At 36.3% G+C, this 21,405-nt stretch overlaps 1 protein-coding gene across 2 annotated transcripts in view; it reads left to right on the top strand.

Annotated features, from left to right (window-relative positions):
- The window catches only part of LOC102230640 (copine-5-like), an 83,948-nt gene that overhangs the window by 50,859 nt on the left and 11,684 nt on the right, over window positions 1-21,405 (top strand). For both annotated transcript variants that reach the window (XM_014469665.2, XM_014469664.2), the window contains 7 exons: window positions 1,331-1,372; window positions 1,714-1,789; window positions 4,566-4,619; window positions 5,090-5,151; window positions 15,038-15,084; window positions 16,705-16,886; window positions 18,545-18,672. In XM_014469665.2, coding sequence (XP_014325151.1) covers window positions 1,331-1,372; window positions 1,714-1,789; window positions 4,566-4,619; window positions 5,090-5,151; window positions 15,038-15,084; window positions 16,705-16,886; window positions 18,545-18,672 — 591 coding nt within the window. The remainder of the gene's footprint in view (window positions 1-1,330; window positions 1,373-1,713; window positions 1,790-4,565; window positions 4,620-5,089; window positions 5,152-15,037; window positions 15,085-16,704; window positions 16,887-18,544; window positions 18,673-21,405) is intronic.

Genomic DNA, 21,405 nt, shown 5'->3' with positions numbered 1-21,405 from the left:
ACAAATGATGAGTTGAACAGGTTTGGTTATTGTTTTATAATAAAAAGTCTCCGCAGTTTTATCTGTGACTGATGTTTCTTCATGATGCTGATAGTTCTCCTTTCCCCTTCGACACCTTTGCAGAAACACACAGTTGTACTACCTTTCTGAGTTACGCTACTTCTAAAAAAGCAATTAGTTTCACTGAATTTTACTAGATAGATATTGGAGTGAAGTACCTGGATACATGTTTATAACAACAAGTGTAAAGGTTGCAGGTATATGAATAATTTTTGCAAAGCACTGTAGGTTAAATACTTCTTGTTACTTTTGTTCCATGTTTCTCATGTTTTTCTACAGTAAAAATCAAGATAATGACAAGATCACAATGATAAGGAGGAAGTACACTCTGCTCTCTGCAATCACATCTTTCAGCCTCGTGCGAATCTGATAAAACTCTTGTAATCACTTGGCTCCGTTAGTGATCAGAAAGTGGAATCGCTCTCATTTCTACTCCAGCGAGCAATACGAGAGTGAAATTGATTGGGGACTGCAACTGAAGCTAAGGAGGTGCTCTAAGTCTCTTCTTGGAACCGATAACTATTTCAATGCCAACTCATCACCAGCCTGAAGTTATCCGTAGTGTCAACATGCATTAGAAGTTTCTCCCATGGTGTCCAAAAATTAGCTTTTTCCTACTCTGATTCGGAAAAAATGTTCAAACAGTAATTAGAGAATAGATTCACATTAAAAAGATTGGATTAAACAACTTTATAATGTCGGTAAACGGTGCAGACAGAATGAGTTCAGGTCAGAATTAGCAGGGCGGCCCTCTGTCATCCCGTCTCCTTTTGGACTCACTGAGACATGATTGACAGCAGCTAACGGGAGGGTGAGGGACGTATCCTGATACTTTTTTTTTTACCCCCTTTCAGCTCAAAAGGATGGAGACAGCATTTCTTTACTCTTATCAAATCCTCTCAGGCTAACACAGTCATATTCCGTCAATCAGAATATGGGTTTTGATGAGGCTTGTTTGTGAGACTGAAAGCACCTTTTGGAAATAGCAACCTTTGCTGTATTCAAATTATTTTTATTGGTCTGATATAATATTCTATTCTTAAATGTTGTGTTTTCATTAGCTGCAGGTGGAGAACATAGCAGCTTATGTGTCTGGCACAGAAACAACAAGATGATGTGATTGTTAGAGTTTCAATTTGACCCACTATCCATAAACAATATAGTGTTTTGAATTTGTATTGCTTCCTAAATACCATACCTTCTTGCTGGCATCCCAGTTGGAACTCATTATGGAAATGAACTCTTTTGTCTTGCTGTGGTGTCTTCACAGGACAATCAAGGTGGAGGTGTATGACTGGGACAGAGATGGGAGGTAATGATCAACATCAATTTGTAAAACTCTCATTGTACTTTGTTTCAACACTTTTTTAAATCAAATGTTGTAATGAATTAACTATTTTAACATCTTATTTAAATTTTTTGTACAGTAGAGTATTAATTTACATCCTCTATGTTCTGTCACTCCATGTTATGATTGTTTATGAAATAGCTTTAAACCTGAACTTCTATTTCTGCAACTAGTTTTACCAGTACTGAAAATAATTTACAGACTAAAGATTAGAAGGTTTGTGTTTCAGAAGTTGTGCTGTGGTTTTTTCCACTAAATTCATCGTTCTCATGACACACTTTTTGTGTTTTTTTTTTCCCCACCAGTCACGATTTCATTGGTGAATTCACAACAAGCTACAAAGAGCTATGCAGAGGCCAGAGCCAGTTAAATCTATATGAGGTGAGTGGAGATGGGAAAAAAAGAGACAGTTTTCTACACATTTGCCCATGAAACCTCTAGAATAATTAGTGAATGTAGTTCCAGGCTTCCTCTTGAGTATTGTTTGATGTCTTGTCATGGTGTTCCCCTGCTTTAAACAGCTTAGACATAGAATCCAGGTCATAATGCAAACCTGACCCATTTATTTCAAACTCTAAAGGGATGATGACTCCATTTGTTCAGCAGAACAATTTTCTTCATTCATCCTCCATGTCATTACAAATAAGAGGCACACCAAGCCAACGGTGGATTAAAATAGGTTACATGGTAACTGCTGCACAATGACAGCGGCCATTTTGGCCATTTTTCTGCTCGGTACTCAAGAAACCTAAAAAATCATCGTCCCCAGAAACTCAGGGAAGTCTTATTTGATACCAATAAATGAGTTAATTCTTGGAAATGCTGATATCAGAAACATAAATTCTTATATTATCCTCAACCCGGTAAACATTGAAGACAAAGTAGCTAAACAGACTTGTCGAGGATTTCTACTGTATGTAGTGAAAATACAAACAAAGAAGTAGAGCCACATAGCTGCTTGACAGGACTTACTCCTCGACCTATTTAACATTTTGCAACATTATAACCTCAAACTTCACAGTATCTTATTCGGATTGTATCTGACAGACCGACACAAAGTAGTGAAAACATTTCCATTTCTCTCTTGGTTATGTCTCTAACAGCTTCACACATCTAGAAACTGGAAGTTTTGTTGTTTCTTTTGTGCAAATTAGCTGAAACTCAGTCAGATTTGATGAAGAGCATCCATAGCATGCAACTTTCTAGTTATGATACAAATAGCTCATTGGATTTTGGTATGGACTTTGACTGGACCCTTCTATCAATCAATATACTTTGAACCAAACCACTGAATTATAGCTCCTTCAGTATTTTTAGGATCCTTGTCCAGCTGGAAGTTGAACCTCTGGCCCAGTTAAAGAAATGCATCCTCATAGCCTTGCCGCCACCATGTTTAACTTTGAAAATGCTGTTTTCAGGATGATGCACATTGTTAGTTTTCAGTTGCATGTAGCAGTTTCCACGTAAACCAAAAACACAAATGTTTACCAGATATTTTCTTCTGCATGTTTAAAGTGTCTCTAGTTGTGGCAAACTACAGTCAGGACTTCTAATGGTCTTATTTGTTGTATAAAAAGAAAATTTGCTTTAGGTGCAATAAATGGTTGTCCGGTCAACACATCATCCCACCCAGGCTGCAGACCTCTATCGCTCCTCCACAGCCTCCATGAACAATAAGCAGATGGACTCCTTTTACTAATTACATGAGCTGAAATCAGTGGTTTTGGTCTTTCACAGGTCAACGGGCTGTGTAAGTGTGCTACATCAGAGTATTATTTGTGAAAATTTCCTTCAAATTCCCGTTTTCACTAGGACTCCCCCATAGAAGAGATCCTTTATCTCAATTGAAAGGCTTTTCAACAAAAATTAACAATTATGGACTACTTTGTCAAAGTAACATCAAAATATCCCAATAAAATTCATTGAATGACAAAATATGAAAAGTTTTAAGAAATATGAATACATTTGCAGTGCTTTGGATTTATTTACTTGGAAAACCAGGTTTGGTGTAACCTGCCATATTAAAGCAGTCTTTGATCCAGCTACGGGAGGTGGCCAATCTAAAAAAAAAAAAAAAAAAAGAAAAATAGCAGGTGAAAATACAATGTGTTGGGTTTGAAAAAGTGGATGCAGAAAGAGTGAGGATCCTGCAGAGCTAATTGTTTTACAGTGCCAACATGGCTCACAGAGGCACATTCAATAAGAGCTGACCTCAATTTAATTAGAAAAGGAAGTACACCAGTGTCTTAAAGCTGCTATGGACCAGAACAGTGATGAAGAGTTCCTGAAGTACTTTAAGGATGCCTATAAAAGAATCAAGCTTCTTTTTTTATCCATTGATGAAAAAAGACTTTGAATAGGTAACAAGTTGCAATGTTCAGCTTTATTCACACTCAACCTGACATGCACAAAGCTCATAAGCATTAACTCTACAAGCTGCTATGTTAGAGGGATAATAAAAGCTGGCTGAATGGCATGTGATATTTTTTTTGACATAACCTGAGCTCAGACAGTAGAGGCTGTAGTGCTATAAGGCATGATCTTTGTGGTGAAAACTATTTTTAGAAACCATAGAGAAGAGACAGAAAGTTTCCTTCAGGCCGATGGTTTATGTTTGTGCACAAACGCATAGATTAATCAGCAGACTCATTTGACCTTGTTCTCTCGGTTACATTCTTTTTTGGCTGCAAGCTCTTAATGCAACTTTGATTAAAGGGGGAAAAAATACAGTAATTTCTCTTCTCGCTGCGCTTATCACCTGTTTTTGACCATTTTCCTGCCCACATTCCTCTTTCCCGCACGGCCTGTGGATCTGCACAGTTTAATTCATTCTGAATGTAGTTATCGTTTTGTTTGCTACCGAGGGTTGAAATGTAGGACAAGTATTCTTTTGTCCCCAAGGATGCATGTAGGATACAGAGTAGGTGGTTATAAAAATCCTCCTGAATAATCTGTGTCTCACTGCGAGACATGATCAATGGTGCCTCATTCTCACCTACTGCAGATATTGGATTCATTCCCTATGCACCATTACCCTTACAGACAAGGAACAGGAGGACAAAGATGTTTTTATTACTCGCCCAGGGGTGGATGGAGGGAATTGTGTTGCAGGTTTACATTGTCATTATCCTTTGTTCTTGCCCGGCCTTCATTCCAGGTGGTGAATCCAAAGAAGAAACTAAAGAAAAAGAGATATATCAACTCTGGCACGGTGAGGCTAATATCAAGGATGCATTTCATTCCTTCACTCATCTGCAGCTCTTCCGTCTGTGCTCACCATCAGGTTTCCACTAAGCTGATTTCACAAAGCAGTCCAACACCTCTTTTTAAAGTTCTTTTTTTAATCTGTCCCCAGTTTCTTAGTTAAAAATAAATGTAAGATTTCTCCTTGTCCTTTTAATGGAGTAATTATAAAATGTTTATGAATGAGACTTTTTTTTTTTTATTACTGCTCTTGCTCTCGGTGAATACCGTGGCTCTGTAATTAAAATCTGTGAATAGTTATCCATCATGCTGATCATCCATCAGCCATGCTCATGTGCAGTGATTCTAATACTAATAGACTCCACGGATATTCTGTATGGATAAGTAATTTTGTGGATGGTTAGCTTAATATATAGATTGGCAGATTTGATTTTATTAAATTAATAAACATGCTGTGTTCTCTTTTTTTCCCCCCAGGTGTCATTACTGTCATTCAGTGTAGAGTCAGAGCACACATTCTTGGATTACATCAAAGGAGGGTGAGTCTAATAATCCTCATGTCTGCATCTCATAACATTGTGTTTTCTAACTGCTACATAAAAATATTAAATAAACTTTGATTTTTTTCAAATTGGGACATAAATCTTCCTTGTTTGTGTTTGAATACGTAAAGGGAAATAAATTATATATTATTATTAGGAGGCTCACTTGTAAGCAAAATTACATCACAGACAAATCCACACATTTAGTATAAATCTGCTAAAATATCAAATTAGATATCTATATTTTTTAAAAAGGATTGTTCTATTCAGTCAAGTTATTCATACAGCACCAGTTCACCACAAATGTTACCTCAAGGCACTTTAAGATACCTCCCATTTTTATCTGAAAACATAGTATCCACTTTAGTCCAAATTAAATAGAAATATATTTTTAAATAGACAGATTCAGGTCTAATTACATGCATTCCAATTCAGTCCTAAATATAAGCCAAAACAATCAAATCCAATTAATTATTGAAAGCACATGTCTCAAACTCGAGTCCCTCCATAACTACAGTATGTCCTTCAGACTCTTAATTGCCACAGAAAGAGAGCCTGATGAAAACAGGTGTGTGCTTTAATATAGCTTAAGTTTAAAAAAGTCAAACCAAATCAGTTTTTATTTGTATAAATCCAAATCACTTAGCATGTGAGTGGATGTTAAATGTTATTTAATGTTCTGAAGTTCTCATCAAATTGTTGATGGGTAGTTTTATCCACCACAGCCGCCCCTTTGAGGACATTCATGGTCTTCATTATGGGCCAAAATGGAAACGAGTTTGACACCCCTGATTTAGAGGAATCATGAAATAAAAACATGTTGGGAAAAACACCACGCCTAAGTCACTTTCATTTCAGTCCCATGCCATGAAATCTTTGTAGCCTTTCTCCTGCAATTACCCAGTTTCTTAATAATATCTGGTAATATCAGGTTTGTCCTGCATATTTGGAAAGATATCCTGGACTCCAGTCAAATATCATCAGTCCCTCCACTGCACCCACCTTTCCCCATCCATCTTACCTTTACTATTTGGCAAGGTCTGTATCAGAAGAAAGAGATTTATTGAGAAATTTTCCATTCTAGGAAGCTCCACTGATTGCATCAAGTCGTTGTCTTTGCAGCAATCTATCATCCTAAACAGGAATCTGACAGATTTTTTGAAGTGGGTGTGGAAAGATGGATATCAGCCAGACACCTCCTTGAAAAAAGTTTAAGTTTGTCATCTCAACTGATATTAAATTCCCCTGAATGTTTAAATGTAACTGGAAGTCAGAGTGAAATTTTTTTTTTCCTGTAATAAATGTTTTTTCTACTGCTACTGCAGCCGACACTAAAGGTCTGCTTTAGATTTGATCTACATAATGTTTCTATGTAAACCACATGTTGCAAAATAAAGTGTGAGGAATAGCATAGTAACAGCTACAAAAGTAGAAAATTGAGAATGGCAAAAATGTTACAGTGCTATCGATTTTTACACGGCTTTTCAAGTTGTTACTGTGTCAGATCATCCTTGTTAATTGTTGTGTCACATAAGATTTGCAGTGATGATAAAACAGAAAGCATATCCCTAAAATTATTGGGTTGTGGGTTGGGCATGTGCAGAGATTTCACTCTGTGCTTAATATTTCACAGCTTTTTGTCTTGCGCTATGTTCAGTAAATTATATGTTGGAGTCTGTGGGGGCTGGTAGTATGTGGTAGTTTGTATAGCCCATATATTTGTGAGAGGTTGTACTTTTTTCTTCAATGATTCTGCTTAAAACATTATTTTAAAAGACAGCAGAAAAACTCAGCCTTCACTGTAAATGCCCATCAAGCACATAACTAATGCAAAGCAACGGTTATCTTCGTTTTTAAGCTTTAGGATGAAGGAAATCCACTTTGGATTCATTAGTTCAAGCCTCTGAGGAAAATGGTTGTGTTTACTGACACGTAGGTTATTAAAAGTTGCAGTAGAGAGTTTTGAGAAAACAGTGGACTAAAACTTTGAACAAGCACACCCTACAGGTCCGTTCCCTCAGCTCTGATGCACTGCAACTCTCCATCCAAGCTCTCCCCCAACATATTGGTAATTTGTTAGTTTTCCTGTAGTCTTAGGTTGTTTTTCCTGACATTAGCACTGCTACAGCACACCAGCAATCTTCAGCTTGAATGGCAGTAAGCACTGTGCAGGGAAGGATATGAGCGGCGCATACATGAGCACTGTTGACAAAGACGTTCCACCTGGAGCGCTGAATTCCTACAGATGGCTGTAGGATCACTGGTAAGACATAGTGACACATTTAACTAATATGTTTAAAAAAGTATTATTAATATGTAAATATGTATTTAACAAATGCGTAAAAATATATATTTTTATATAATAAAATCTATTTTTACAAAATAAAAATAGATTACCTACTGCAGCATTAATATTGAAAAGAAATGCTAAATACACTTGAACTTGATCTTACTCAAGGAAGCACCATGTTTGAAGATGTTCAATAAAATATATTTCTACCAGCACTGTTGTGATTTAACCTGGTAAAGGTTAATAAGCTATTACAACAACATTTGAGCTTTATCAGATGGTCATTTGATCATTATACATTATCAAAGTGACATAAGGCTTTGCTACATATGTTAGGTTATTGTCAAATTACATATCAGTTACCAAGATGTCAGCGTTGTTAAAATCAGTATCAAAATGCTTCGGTGTTTCTCTATGGATTACATATAAACTTGTGAGAAAAGATGAATATTTAATTTATTTAAGAATAAGTCCAACACTCTTTGGAGATTACGTATTGCATAAGATTGATCTCAGTATCAATTATGTTCAATTATAAGCATGTATTGTGCATTTCTGTAAACTCCTGTTACACACTGCATTCCTCCTAGTTTCTCGGCCCTTATGTTAACTTGTTCAAATAACCAAATTCATGCCTCACAAAACAACTTACTCTCTGCTTGCTGCTGATTTGCAACAGCATAATAAGAGCTGTCACAGTCCCGATCGTTGTAACCAGCATTACATTTTCAAAGAGCTCCCTGCTGCTGCACACACCCGCAATTCATCTGCACTGCTGTCTGCAGCTGAATTTAGGAACTTGTGAAAACATCATTATCGCATAGTTCACAGTGTCTGTCAGCCAATGCTGTGGTGCTTATTGGTATATGCTCCAAACAGTCAAATACAAATCTTCGAATACTGCCTTTCACTTCAATAGCACTGCTTTATTAGTGGTTTGAAATGAGTGCTACCAAATCAAGTGGTTTGTATTTATTTATCTTTGAAAATTTAAATGTCATTCTGATATATTCTACTTTTCTTAATTATTCAGTATCATAAGAATACACAGAAACAATAATTAAAAAAATAAGGGCTGCACACTTATAAAATACACACAAATTTGGTATTAAAATGCCAGTTGAGATGTTGTCAATAATTCAGCTGGTGCAGCAGCACAGTTAGACTTCCCAAGTGTTGTGAAGAATTTAGAGAGGACACTGCTGAGATTTATAAATTAAAAGAGAGCATAAAAGGGGACATTTATATTTAATGCAGCTGCTTTAAGAGCATTACTTTAGCTCATCCTATTTTCCCATCCCCTGCCTAAGGCAGCACAGGCACCACACACATTTTCTTCAATTTCATCGATCAAAACACCCCCCACTCCCCACACACACACACACACACACACATATATATATATATATATATATATATATATATGTGTATGTATGTGCTCTTATAACCTCAGAGCTTAATTAAAAGCACATCACATATGGAGGAAATGTTCCTCGGTGGATCAGCAGCTGCCCTGATTTTAGATTTCTGCTGCTTTACTGCTATTGGCTGAGTGTCCCAGATCCATGTTGGTCTCTCTCCAGCAAACTCAAATAGACACAAACACTACATAACCCCACATGTAGTAACCTCACTAACACAAACACATTCTCAGATACTACAAGTTTAACATTATAAACAACAAGGAGAAACAAAAAGAATTTAATGCTAAATTTACTATTTTTGATTATTTATTTGCTTTAATATTCATATTCTCAAACACCAGAATTAGCATTTGTGCATACCTACAGTAACCTACGTTTTGGGTCTGTTTACGGGATTGCAGCTACTGTCTCTTTAAATTCCTTCGTTTATACTTTTGACTTTGATGTATTTGATATTCTTTGAGATGACATGCATGTTGCACTGTGATTAAATAAGCAAAGTAAACTGAATTAAGTAAGTAAGTAAAAGTTTATTTTTATAGCACATTTTCACAGACAGTGGTCGCAAGGTGCTTAACAAGAAGGGTAAATCCAACAAAAATACACAGAAATTTACAATACAGAAAATAAACATGTATATCTTTGAATAAAAATTACTTTAGCAGGTTTTTAAAAGTGTCCACAGAATGTAAACTCTGTAGGAAAAATCTCCCTTTAGCTCTTATTGGCAGCAGTGTGATTAGGGCAGGGACTATATGACCCCTAACTCTAACCCTATTTGCATTCTTTAGAGCAACATGTTTAATATTTGATGATTAAAACAAATGAGCAAAATTGACCTCATCCATGCTCTTCCATTAATTAGCTTTACCCAGATGAGGAATGTAGCCTTACTTGTGGCAGTACAGCAAGAATCCTTCATTATTTTGTTGCAGGGATTTAAATATATTTAAATCTCCTCAGTTCCTTTGTGCAGTTGCAGACAATCTCTCCTCTCTGTGTATAGTTGCTACAGTATCTCCAGTGTTTGCTTTGATAAAACCCTCAACAGTCTTTCATTACGCTGTAAGCTTTTCAAAAGGGGTTCCCAGAGATAAAAGCTCTCTGAAAGATACCGTCAACAACGCGACTGCTACAGGGAGGGGTCAGTGTTTCTTCTCTATTTATTATAAGTTAAAATAGATGTGATTTACAAGAAATTTCATCCTTTTTGTCTCTCTGGTTTTGTCTTTGGAGGCAGAGAGCAGAACATTAAACAATGTAGCTGTATCCTGGTTGTTATCCGGGTGAGCAGTCTGAAATAATTTGAGTATGATAAATTAGAGCACATCTCCTGAAGATTTAATGCAACATTAACTCTTAACCACGGTGTAAATCAAAAGTCCTACACCCAAATCCCCACCTGCTCTTCATGAGTCCAGCGGTAAATACTGATTACATAATTGTGCTTTAACTCATTTAAGGGCAAATGGCGACTAGCAGCGCAATAAAACACACTTAATGAAATAACATTACTTTGCCTGATGGATAACAAACCTTTTCATATTTTTTGTAACAAACTGTTGAAAAATTCCACATTACTTATTGTAAAATAAAATGGAATCATAATTCCTCTGGTAAGATGTTAATCGTAAGGTTTCTCTGTTGATTAACAAAAGCATTTTTCTTCCTTTTGGTTATTTCTCCATCTGCTGTGGTTGTAGCTGATTAGAGGAAAACTGCGATCTGATGCATATACATCTGCTGGACTTGATGAGTTTGTTTAGGTGTGTGTCTCTTTAGTGCAATTAGAAACATCAATTTGGTGCAGGAATTAAGCGGATAGCAGATGAAACATAGTTACAAAAATTAGAGGAGATTGCAGCATGGATTTCTTAGCCATTGTAAAAAAGAGCTTTTCTTTTCTACTTTATCAAAATAGCTTTATCTTCTGTTTTGACTGTATGCATAACCTTTATTAATGTGAAATTATTTCCTCTTTTTTACTTTTTGACAAAGTAAGAAAGGGAAAATAAGACATATTGCATTTTATATGTCGTCTGCAGGTTACAAGACAAACTGATAAATTAGATAAGAATGATCTGGTGGAAATTTAATCTAATAGACCATGTAAACTTTATACAGACAAGAAACTGTCTATTTGAATGTGCAGAACCAAAATGTTTGCAGTTTCAGGGTTTTGCTCAAAACAGAGCCAACACATGGCATATGTGACTTTATAAGGTTTAGCTTTCATGGGGTCTTTGCTTGAAATATGAATGAAAAATTGATCTATTCTTCATATCTTGCAAATGATAAAATAGTGAAGCAAGTTGTTACGTATCCCTAGCTGATAAAAAAAATTAGGAATCTGAAAGCGAGGCTGAGCAGCATGTTGTAGAAAACTGATTTCAGAGCCAACTTTGATATTTTAGACCTCTGCTATTGATTTCTCCCCGTTTGTCGGATTTTTGCTCTACTTCTCCATCTCTACCAGGTGATAACCAACACAATGCATTTCAGATGATTTCTCTTTGGAGGAAAAAAGCAATTTCTTTTTCAGAGACACAACACTGCACCCTGAGCACGTTTACAAAACAGGAGGTTTTAAAAAGAGATCTTCAATTCTTTTCATTAACCTTCAATTGGTGCTGAGATACAGCCTAATAGAAATAATTCAAGGCCAAAAGATGGATAGCGTTCTGTTTCAAAAAGTCTAATGAAAGATTTATATTCCCTCACAATTAAATCTGTAGTTTGATCAGGCGGGTTAAAACACTCTTGTGTTCAGACCATATGAGGGTTCAATAGCTTCCTCTCAAACTACTACAAACCCTGAACCTCAGAAAACTTAATAAAGTGATGCTGTATATTTTCATTTTTTATTCTGTTGACTTCAGTTCATTTTATAGTCCGTCTGCCCCATGACTCTTTTAGGGGATCATATAATTGGTTTTCTTCATTGTCATTTACAACCTCTAATACAGATGCATTGAAAATATAAATGCATTTCATAGCTGCAGCATTTCTGGCGTTCTTACATGAAGTCATATAATGCATGTGTCACATTGATTTGTGGAAAAAACAAAACAAAAGCGGAGTTAGTAGCAATGTGTGCAGACCTGTTTGGTTGGTGCCACCTGGTTATTGTTCTGACATGGGGGCCACTACAGCTCAGCTCACATTTGAGTTAATGTGGAAGCAGAGGCAGAATATTTCTCTTCTTTGAATGTATGCATGAGACAGCTGCTCTCAGTTTTTTGCCCAGTGAACCAGAAACTGTCTTGTAGAAAGAAATTGTTACAATCATTTCGAACCTTTAGTCATTTTCTAGTTCCAAATAGTGATAGGCCAGCATAGTTTTGTTTGGAAGAACTTGGTTTTGGGTCTGAATACTTATGAACATGTGATATTGCAGTTTTTCTTTTTTTAATACATTTGTAAAAATGTCTACATTTCTGTTTTTTTTTCTGTCAAGATGGGATGCTGAGTGTACATTCATGAGAAATAATATGAACTTTTTTGGTTTTAGCAATGAAACAAAGAGTGGAAAAATGTAAAGGGATCTGAATACTTTCTCTACCACAAGCAGACAAAGACTCATTGGTGTAATCTGTTTTTGCATTTAGTCTCATGACATTTTAAATGAACCATGACAGTCATATTTTTAATACATTTGTCCTATTTTATATATCCAATGTATCCAAATCCTGTCATGTTGTCAGAACTTTTGTATTCCTCTTGTTTTAAAACCGTGTGTTTCTCATATAGTTAAACTTTATTAGTAAATTATACTTATAACCCAAAGGCAAACTGTTGTATAGTGATTTTTTTATATAAGTTTAGCATAATAACAAACAAACGGCCAAAATCTTTTTTTTTTTTTAAAAAGTCACATTTTGTCCATTTTCATGTTTGTCTAGTTGGAGTGAATTTTTCCATTTACAGGCTATTTTTGGATGCTGTAACTCATCATTAAATGTGGGACTAAAGCTAGTTTGAGAGCTGTAATTTTATCTGGGAACAATTTGACATGAAATTGTACGAGACATTTGAAAGCCTGATGTCTAATGCAAAATCTTCTGGCCGATAAGAAGAAATAATAGGGACATGTGAATTTGTCCTTTGAGTAGTGCATCCTTGATAAATGAAGAATTACCTTCTTTTAACAATCCCAGATTTGAATGAAACTAGGATTGAAGCAGCTTCTACCGATGAGTCCCTTGTTGTTTGCTAATGGACCTACTAAACAGACAGCGCTAGCACATCAGTCAACATTATTCCATATTGATTTGTTAGTTTGAAAGTGATTTGCTCAGCTCTTAAACAAATCCCCACTTAGCCTCACATGTTAAATCAGTCAGATGAATAAAGACATGCATTATACAAGCATCTTTGGATGTTCTCTTTCAAATTTACCAATAAGTGAGATGATGTCTGACGTGTCCTAAATATTCAGCCAGAGTTATATAATCTTGATCAATAATGTAGACTTGGATTAAAAAAAGAAGACAGAAATGAGGAAATTATATTAATAATGTCTTTGAAGACACACAAATATAAAACATCACATATTTTCTGACACTTTCAAAAAGTTGCTCTGAAAATTATTACAATATTTTAATGGGCAATATTGATATTAATAACAAGAAGTACAGTTTTCCATGTCTCATTGAATTTCTGTACCAAATATAAATTCCTACTAAATGTTTTTTATGTGAAAAACATGACCACAAAGCTAATCTCATACTGTGTAAAACTCTGTGGCTTTAGCTCAGGCACACTGATTCGATTTTTTTATTCTAACATTTACAAGTAATAGCGGAAATCAGCAGAGTTTTACATTGAGGCCGCATACAAATGTAAAAGTTCCCTCTCTGTGTGCTGAATGGTCCAAATCAATGCTGATTAATGAACTGAGGTCAGTCTCTGCAGGAGGAAGCCGCTATTATCTCTGATTCTGCATGTGTGAATATCTGAATGGAGGTGGAATCAAAAGGAGGCAATCAGTGTTAATCACAAAGAAAGGGCACACACTTTGATCCAGGCGTCCCTCCCCTCTGTCCTTTGTTTCTCTCTAGAACGAGAAATGTTTAGATTCTGTTTGAGGTTTTGTCTACCACCACAGCAACAACAAATAGCAAAAATATTCAGGGCATTTTGTGAACGAAAGCGTGTTTTTCAGTTTTATTACTTTAATCGGATTGATTCATATTTTAATTTTTTAGCTTAGAAAAATAATCCACTACATAGATAAAGAAACATATAAATAATCGAGGGATTTATCCAGGCTGTAATTACTACTCAGATCATCGATACATTCAATTCTGGCCCTTGGGACACATTTACATTAGTTTGTTTCTGAGCTGAAATAAGACTGGGATCTGTCAAATGACAATAAATAAAACAATGCAAAATGAGAATTGAAAATAAAGCTGTTTTTAACATTTTAATTAAAAATGTCATGCCATATGGCATTAAGTAGTCATCTCAATAACCAAAGGTAAAAATCGCTTTGGCATTACAACAGTTTTTCCAGCTTTTTGCATGTTTTCACTGGTAATTTTTAGTGGTGGGTTTCAAGTCTTTGGGATTATTTGTCCGTACCTCTGATATTCAAAGACCTAACTGGGTCCTTATCTGACTTAACAAAAATGCAGCCATTTTTGTTAAGTCAAACAAAATGGCTCAAACAAACTGCAGGTAGATCAAATGGTAATAAACCATGATCAGTTTTTCCACATATTAACGTTTCTTTAGCTTTACCATAAAGAAAGACTAAGCTGCATATTTCTGGAAATATGCAGAAACACTTTGAAAAAAGAGATCTACTTTAACAACTGGCAATGAGTGGAAGGGCTTGTTTGGCATTTAAAATAGCAGACACTTTGTGTGCTCCAATAAGAGTCTTTTTAAATCATCAGTTATGACCGTGATCAAACCATACATGCATGCAACATCACTATTTCTATGCTTGACAAAATCCTGCGTTAATATAATTGGTCATGGCAGTGAACACGCAGCTGTGGCAGTAGATAGCAAAAGTGAATTATAAACATTGTGTTACTTTTGTCACACCTCTTCTAAGATGAGAGAAGCAACACTGAAACCTGGGCGAGCCTCATTAAACTGCATTGTTGGGTTCTCCTGCCTCTCGTTTGGCTAACATTTATTCTTGTTTGTGTTTCAGAACTCAGATTCACTTCACAGTGGCCATTGATTTCACTGCATCAAACGGTGAGTGTTTTGACTGCAATTACGCTGCTCGGCTTTCGCATATCGTCAGATGTATGTCATACCGCCGGAGTTTTCTTTCGGCTTCTGATCTGCACTCTTTGTATTGTTCAGTCGCATTTATTACTAGTGCAAAACAAGATCTAGTGCGTTTAATTCTGAGCAAACTGAACAGAGACAAAACAAATCTACACATTCTGCTGCATACCTATTGAACTTTTACATTTGCATTATATTATAATGACTAACAAAGTTGTGCATAATTCTGTAGTGGAAGTGAAATGATCCATGTTTATATTTTTGGGTGTCCCTACTTGTTTTGGACGTCTAGAGACTGAGGTTGACCGTTGTCCTTGCAAAATAGCCCAAACTCAGTCAAATTCAAACAAGAGCCTCTTTAAAAAATAATTTCCAAATCATTACTTGTCTTGTGAAATGGATTTAAGAATGTACTTTGACAAGGTCACTCAAACACTTTTTTAAAATCTTAAACCTTTTAATCAATCAGTCAAGTTTATTTATATTGCACATTTCAGCAACAAGGCAGTTCAAAGTGGTTTACATCATAAAAACAAAGTCATAAAAGACGCCATACAGTCAATAATTGAGACCAGCTACTACACTTGATGAGTGCCATCATCAAAATTATCAATACATATCAAATATAGTTCAAAAGCAACTTTAAACAGGTTGGGTTAAGAGTTACTTTGACTGCATGGCGAGTCAGAGTAACTCTAATCAAAGGTGAACATCAGTCACAGTGTCAGGCCGCTAAAAGGTAATACTAAAAAATTAAATATCATAATAAATTTTCCTTCACAGTCATAAGCTTTGTGTTGATCAGTGATAAAAAAAAATCTTCATAACTGAAGTTTGTGGTTGTGACATCAAAAACAAAGTTTGTGAATAGTTTTTTTAAGGCGTTTTATATAAATACACAAAACATGAATTTCATATTGACAGCTATCACAGTCCTCACTTTCTCCTTCATTTAGTAGCACTCCTGCTATTAAATAAAATTGCAGATGCACATGCTTTTATTACTGCCTCTAAAATCCCACCAGAGGTAATTATGAGTTTTTAGGGGTTTTTGTTGTGAATATTTCAAGCGCACACCTGGGCACAATCGATGTATCTGGAGTGTCTCATAATGAAGCCTTGTCTGCCAGTTTCTTTTCCACTGATGTTATGTAAAGATTTTTGTGAAAATAATGTCACTTTGAAATAATTCCTGTATTTGACAGACACTTGGCATATAATCACTCTTGGTTATTATGTATTTGTTTATAGTTTTTATGCAAGTAGCTTGTGACTAAGCTATGGATTCAAAACAGGCGTTCTTTCTTTCTCAAAATAAACTCATGTGATTCTGCACACAGTTAACATTAGCACACTTTCCTTTAATAGGTAGAACTCAGAAAGTTACAGAAGCTTACATTCATAGCTCTTATGTTTATTACTCCCACACAAGAGCCTGATGTAGCTTTTGTTTATCCACAAAAATAAACCAGGTGGTTTCATTGCTGCATTTTATTCAAATCATCCCTTTCCCTCTTGCAGCTGTCAGTTTGCTCTCTGTCTCCTGATGTGCATCACTGACTAAGACTTTTCCTGTGTCCAAAGGAAATCCATCGCAGTCCACTTCGCTACACTACATGAACCCTTATCAGATGAATGCCTATGCCATGGCTCTGAAGGCTGTGGGAGAGATCATTCAGGACTATGACAGTGATAAGATGTTCCCTGCACTTGGATTTGGTGCTAAGCTCCCGCCTGACGGGAGGGTGTCTCATGAGTTTCCACTGGTGAGTAAACAGTGGGATTATTTTAGACAGTTTCACCTGGAGTTGACGTGAATCATTGCGAAGGTCATTTTGATCCTCGTATTTCAGCTGAGATCATCTGTCTCATTTAGCATGTGTAGATATGCATAGATGCAGGTTTATTGACATGAATGCGACTACTTGTGCATGGCAAACATGACCCAGAAGGAATTTCCATCCCTTTGTAGTGTAAATTAGGTTCTGTAGGGCTGAAGGATTCTTAAATCAATTTAGCTTCTCTCAGCCAGCTAATGCACTCGGTGGCTGCACGGTACAGCCTAATGAGGAGTGTCTACAGGGTAATGTCTGCATCACTCCATGCCGCCATTAAAATTTGCAAATTAAGATTCATCTCACCATATAATTGAAGCCTCATTTCTCTTCATGCTGTATTCACACAAGTGGGCGTAAAAGTAAAGTTACATCCCTTTGTGGAACATTTGTCACAGTGTCGGGGTTTTGAAATTTGCCCCGCGGTCAAGGAAGATAGCATTTGAAGTGAGATTCGACAAGAAAATCTCTTGTGATATCTTCTTTTTTTTTTTTTTTATTCTCCCCAAAAATGTCAGTCAGCCCTCTGAGTCTGCCCCACAGCTTTACAGGAGCAGGGGAGTCATCATTCAATGAGACAGAAGATAAAGGGAGAATAAGAAACAGAGGACAGTCTGAAGCACTAGTTGACAGATTTGAGACAGGACTATGGCTGCTCTATTCTGCAGTTTAACCTTTAGGTAACACATGATGCTCATCCAGTCTAAACTCTGACCCTCAGCTCTTCCTTGTTTTTCTCGTTCTCAGTAGGGTGTAGTTGCAGAGGAGTGAGCCAGGAAAAAGATCGATAACATCCTTGTAACCGGGGGATAGTGTTACTGGTCAGAGTCTATAGGGAAAGCTGGCAGGAGAGTACAGAGATCACTCTTAATGAAGTGCTCTTGAAAACTCAGGACCTTTAGGCTGTGGAGAAAATTTGCATTACAGCGAGACAGTGACACTGAGCGAGCAGCAAGGACGAAACTGAAGTTAGTTTTCTCAGTGTCTAAGTGGGCGGCCAAAAATGTATTTGGGGAGACTAGAAAATATCTGTGTAAAAAAACATGATGACAGACTGTGAGCTAATTGCTAAACTTCTGAAAAATTGTATGCATTAATCTCATTAAATCACCAATCAAATTATTATTGCTGACTAAAATGCTTTAACTGAATCTAGCTTTCATTTTTGCACTATTTGTACTATTTGCCACTTTATTTCTAAATAAATATATATAACTTTCATTTTAAATGAGAGTCAATGTCTTTATTGATCTGAACTTTGGGTGAACTGCTTTTATATCCAGAATTCTCTGAGATTCAAAGCTTGTAATACTGATTTCTAATCAAAACCTGCTTCAAAATATCCCCACAACTTTATACCTGACCTCTTTGCTGTGTTGCTTGGTCTTCATGAAGCTTTTTCTAATGTTCTCTAACAAACTTCGGAGGCCTTGACAGAACAGCTGGCAAATTGGCAACGTATCTGGCTTAACATCTATCAGTTTTGCATGGTGTTTTGATTAGTTTGGTATTTCCTGATTTATATTGTTACAGATTCAAATCATATCCATGTTTTTCTTGCAGTAACGGATTTGTTTTGCTTCTTTCAGAATGGCAATGTAGAGAACCCGTACTGTAATGGTATGGAGGGGATTCTCGAAGCTTACCATCAAAGCCTTAAGACGGTTCAGCTGTATGGACCCACCAACTTCGCTCCTGTGGTTAATCACGTGGCAAGGTGCGAACACAAAAGTCTCCCTCTGCGAATAAATCTGAGCACAGTTATTTTTTCTTTGGAAGCGAGTCTGTAAATATGGCAACTACGCCACTAGAGGTATTAAGTCTGCAAGTGGAGGTTTTCTCTCAGAACTGAGAGGAGCTAATGATGGAGAAACAGTCAGCTGTAAGGCAGAGATGAAAGGAAATGGAAATCAGGCGTACATTAGGCCCGACATATTAGAGGGCTCACCATTTTATTTTTAGACATAATGTAGTGATGAAAGTGGGAGGAAAGATCACGTGAACTGCAGGGAAATTATTTCATGTCGTGTTGCCCTTCTAGAAGGGTTGATGACTTAACCTATTTATTTAATAATGGAGTTTTACAATAAGCGGGAAAAACGGCTTTAATTTAACATTGTGATTGAAATGTCAGGGGTCAAAGTTCAGCAAATTAATTTACTGGCTGTATATGAAAACTTAGTTGTTCCTCAATAAACAGAAAGCACAGGAGGTTTGTTAAAGGTGGTCAGATTTTAATTGAAATATTTGTTTTTAATAGTAATACCATAGAGAAACCTGTCATAAGTACATCTGAAACATGCACACATTTGGTTTTATAACCATGTGTAGTTTAATAAAACTAAAAAAATAAATAAAGTAAGATGTTTTTGTTTTTAGAAATCATGCAATTTATCTCTCCTTTCTGAGGTACTGACCCCTTCTGAAAGAAATTAGATTCATAGCTTTAAATAAATTATGAATGAATCCAGTTTTGAAGCAATTTCTCTGCCCTCTAATTTATGGGCTTAATGACATATTCAACAAACAAGACAAACCAATTCCAGGTCTGAGAATATTATCAGATGCTGTGGAAGAAGCTCTTTGTCCACATCACCGGGTTTGAAAGTCCCTACAATAACATTTAGGAACAAGTCCTTCCTCCTCATGACGGTTTGAACATGTCTGATTCAAATTACATGTCCCCAACTTTGCCCACAACATGAAAGAAAGTCTCTCAGATGTGTGAGAGGTAGACGCTCTGAACTTATTCTAACCACTTATTTGAATTAACCAGACAGAGTTTCATCCAGTGTACTATAAGCCTGGTGGGCCATCAGGCTTTACTTGTGCCCCCACCAGGCTAAGAATTATTTATGTATTTAAGTCTTTATAAAATGTTTGCATTTTTTAAGACTTTATAGTAGGTGTCCAGATGTTAATCTTCCAATCCTTCAGTAACGCATAATTATCAAGTGATATTTTAAAATTTCATGTTAACTTTAAACATTTTTTTAACTCATAAACACGACAGGCTGCTGGATGAATGACTGCTCTAGCGCTCTACCACCAGGCTTAACAAGTTTTCTGGGGGAAACCTTGAGAGATCTGTAAAAAAAAAAAAGGGCGGTGACAGCTTTGCCCTTCTCTGTGCTTGAATGTTCAAGACAAAGCAGTGCAGTTCTGATGTCCCAATTACAAAATCAATGCTTCAAGGTAATTAATTACAAAATATACTTGTGAACAATGTTGTGCTCAAGAATGTTCTTTTTCTGGACATCCCACTCCTAGCTCAAAAATCCAATGACAAAACTCCACACATATTCAGAACCAGCATGCCCCTGCAGGTGATGGGCCACTTGGAGATTTGTTCTTGTAACTTCTTCAGGCTGAGCCAAAACCCAGGAAGCATCACCAGGCCCGACTCCAGGAGGATGCCCTGGTCTCCATGTCCAGGGAAAGGCTGACCTCTTCTTGTGGTCTGCCCTTTAATCGAGATAATTGAATCGCTTTTGGTCCGACTCCAATTTGCCACAGGCTGAAGCCCAGAGCAACATTGCCCTCAGGATCATATGGAAGCTCAAAGCCCTCCACCACAATAAGTTAGTAATTCAATGGAGAAGCAATTAAAATGTGTTTAACGTTCTCTCAAAAGTTAATGCCACAGACGAATGTGTTCATTTAAAAGCAATTGAGCACAAAACAGTTCATAATGGTAGCTATCACTTAGTTTACCAGAAGCCACAAGCCAATAATAACTAAACATCGCACCACAAAACAATGTTGTTTTAATAGTTCAACAATTTGCTCCAACAATAATCAGTGTTAGTTTCATTTACATGTTGTGGCTTGTGTATTTTAGCATCAAACATACAAGAGACTTTAAAATCAGTCATAAACTCAACTATGAATATTAGGGTGCTGTCAACTCTAAAAGCAGAACCGGCAGGGCAAATGAATCTAAAGCCTACAAGAACGAAATCCCCCAAAGGCCATGTTACTGTATACCACGCACCGAAATGTAGGCATAAAAAACAGCCCAGAAGGCTTTTATACATATTAAAACGTCACATTACAGCGTTGAATAGTCTTGATTCAAGGCTAATGAAATTCATCATAAAGTTCTACTTTTCTTTTAGCCTCTCCAAGGCTAATATGTGTAAATTTGAGTGGAATAAATCCTATTTCACAAACGCAGTTCACATTTAAAAGAGACGCTGAATCAAAACAAGCCGTCCTGAAGCCAGAGAAGAGAAGAATAACTTCTCATTGTACATGAGAAGACACATGCTGTCACATCTGTTGCAGAAGGATATGCATTTTTTTATGTGGCTGAATAAAGCAGTTTATGGTGTTAAAGGTTTAAATAACATTGATGTACGACTCAAGCTGTTTCATAATATAAAACAGGGTGATAAATGGTTCATACTTTTAATATTGTCATTTGCAGTATGATAAATGAAGGAATCTG

The sequence above is a fragment of the Xiphophorus maculatus genome, chromosome 1, assembly GCF_002775205.1.
Source record: "Xiphophorus maculatus strain JP 163 A chromosome 1, X_maculatus-5.0-male, whole genome shotgun sequence".
NCBI lineage: Eukaryota > Metazoa > Chordata > Actinopteri > Cyprinodontiformes > Poeciliidae > Xiphophorus > Xiphophorus maculatus.
The sequence above is the reverse complement of the archived record's forward strand: the minus strand, read 5'-3'. Positions and strand labels throughout refer to the sequence as shown.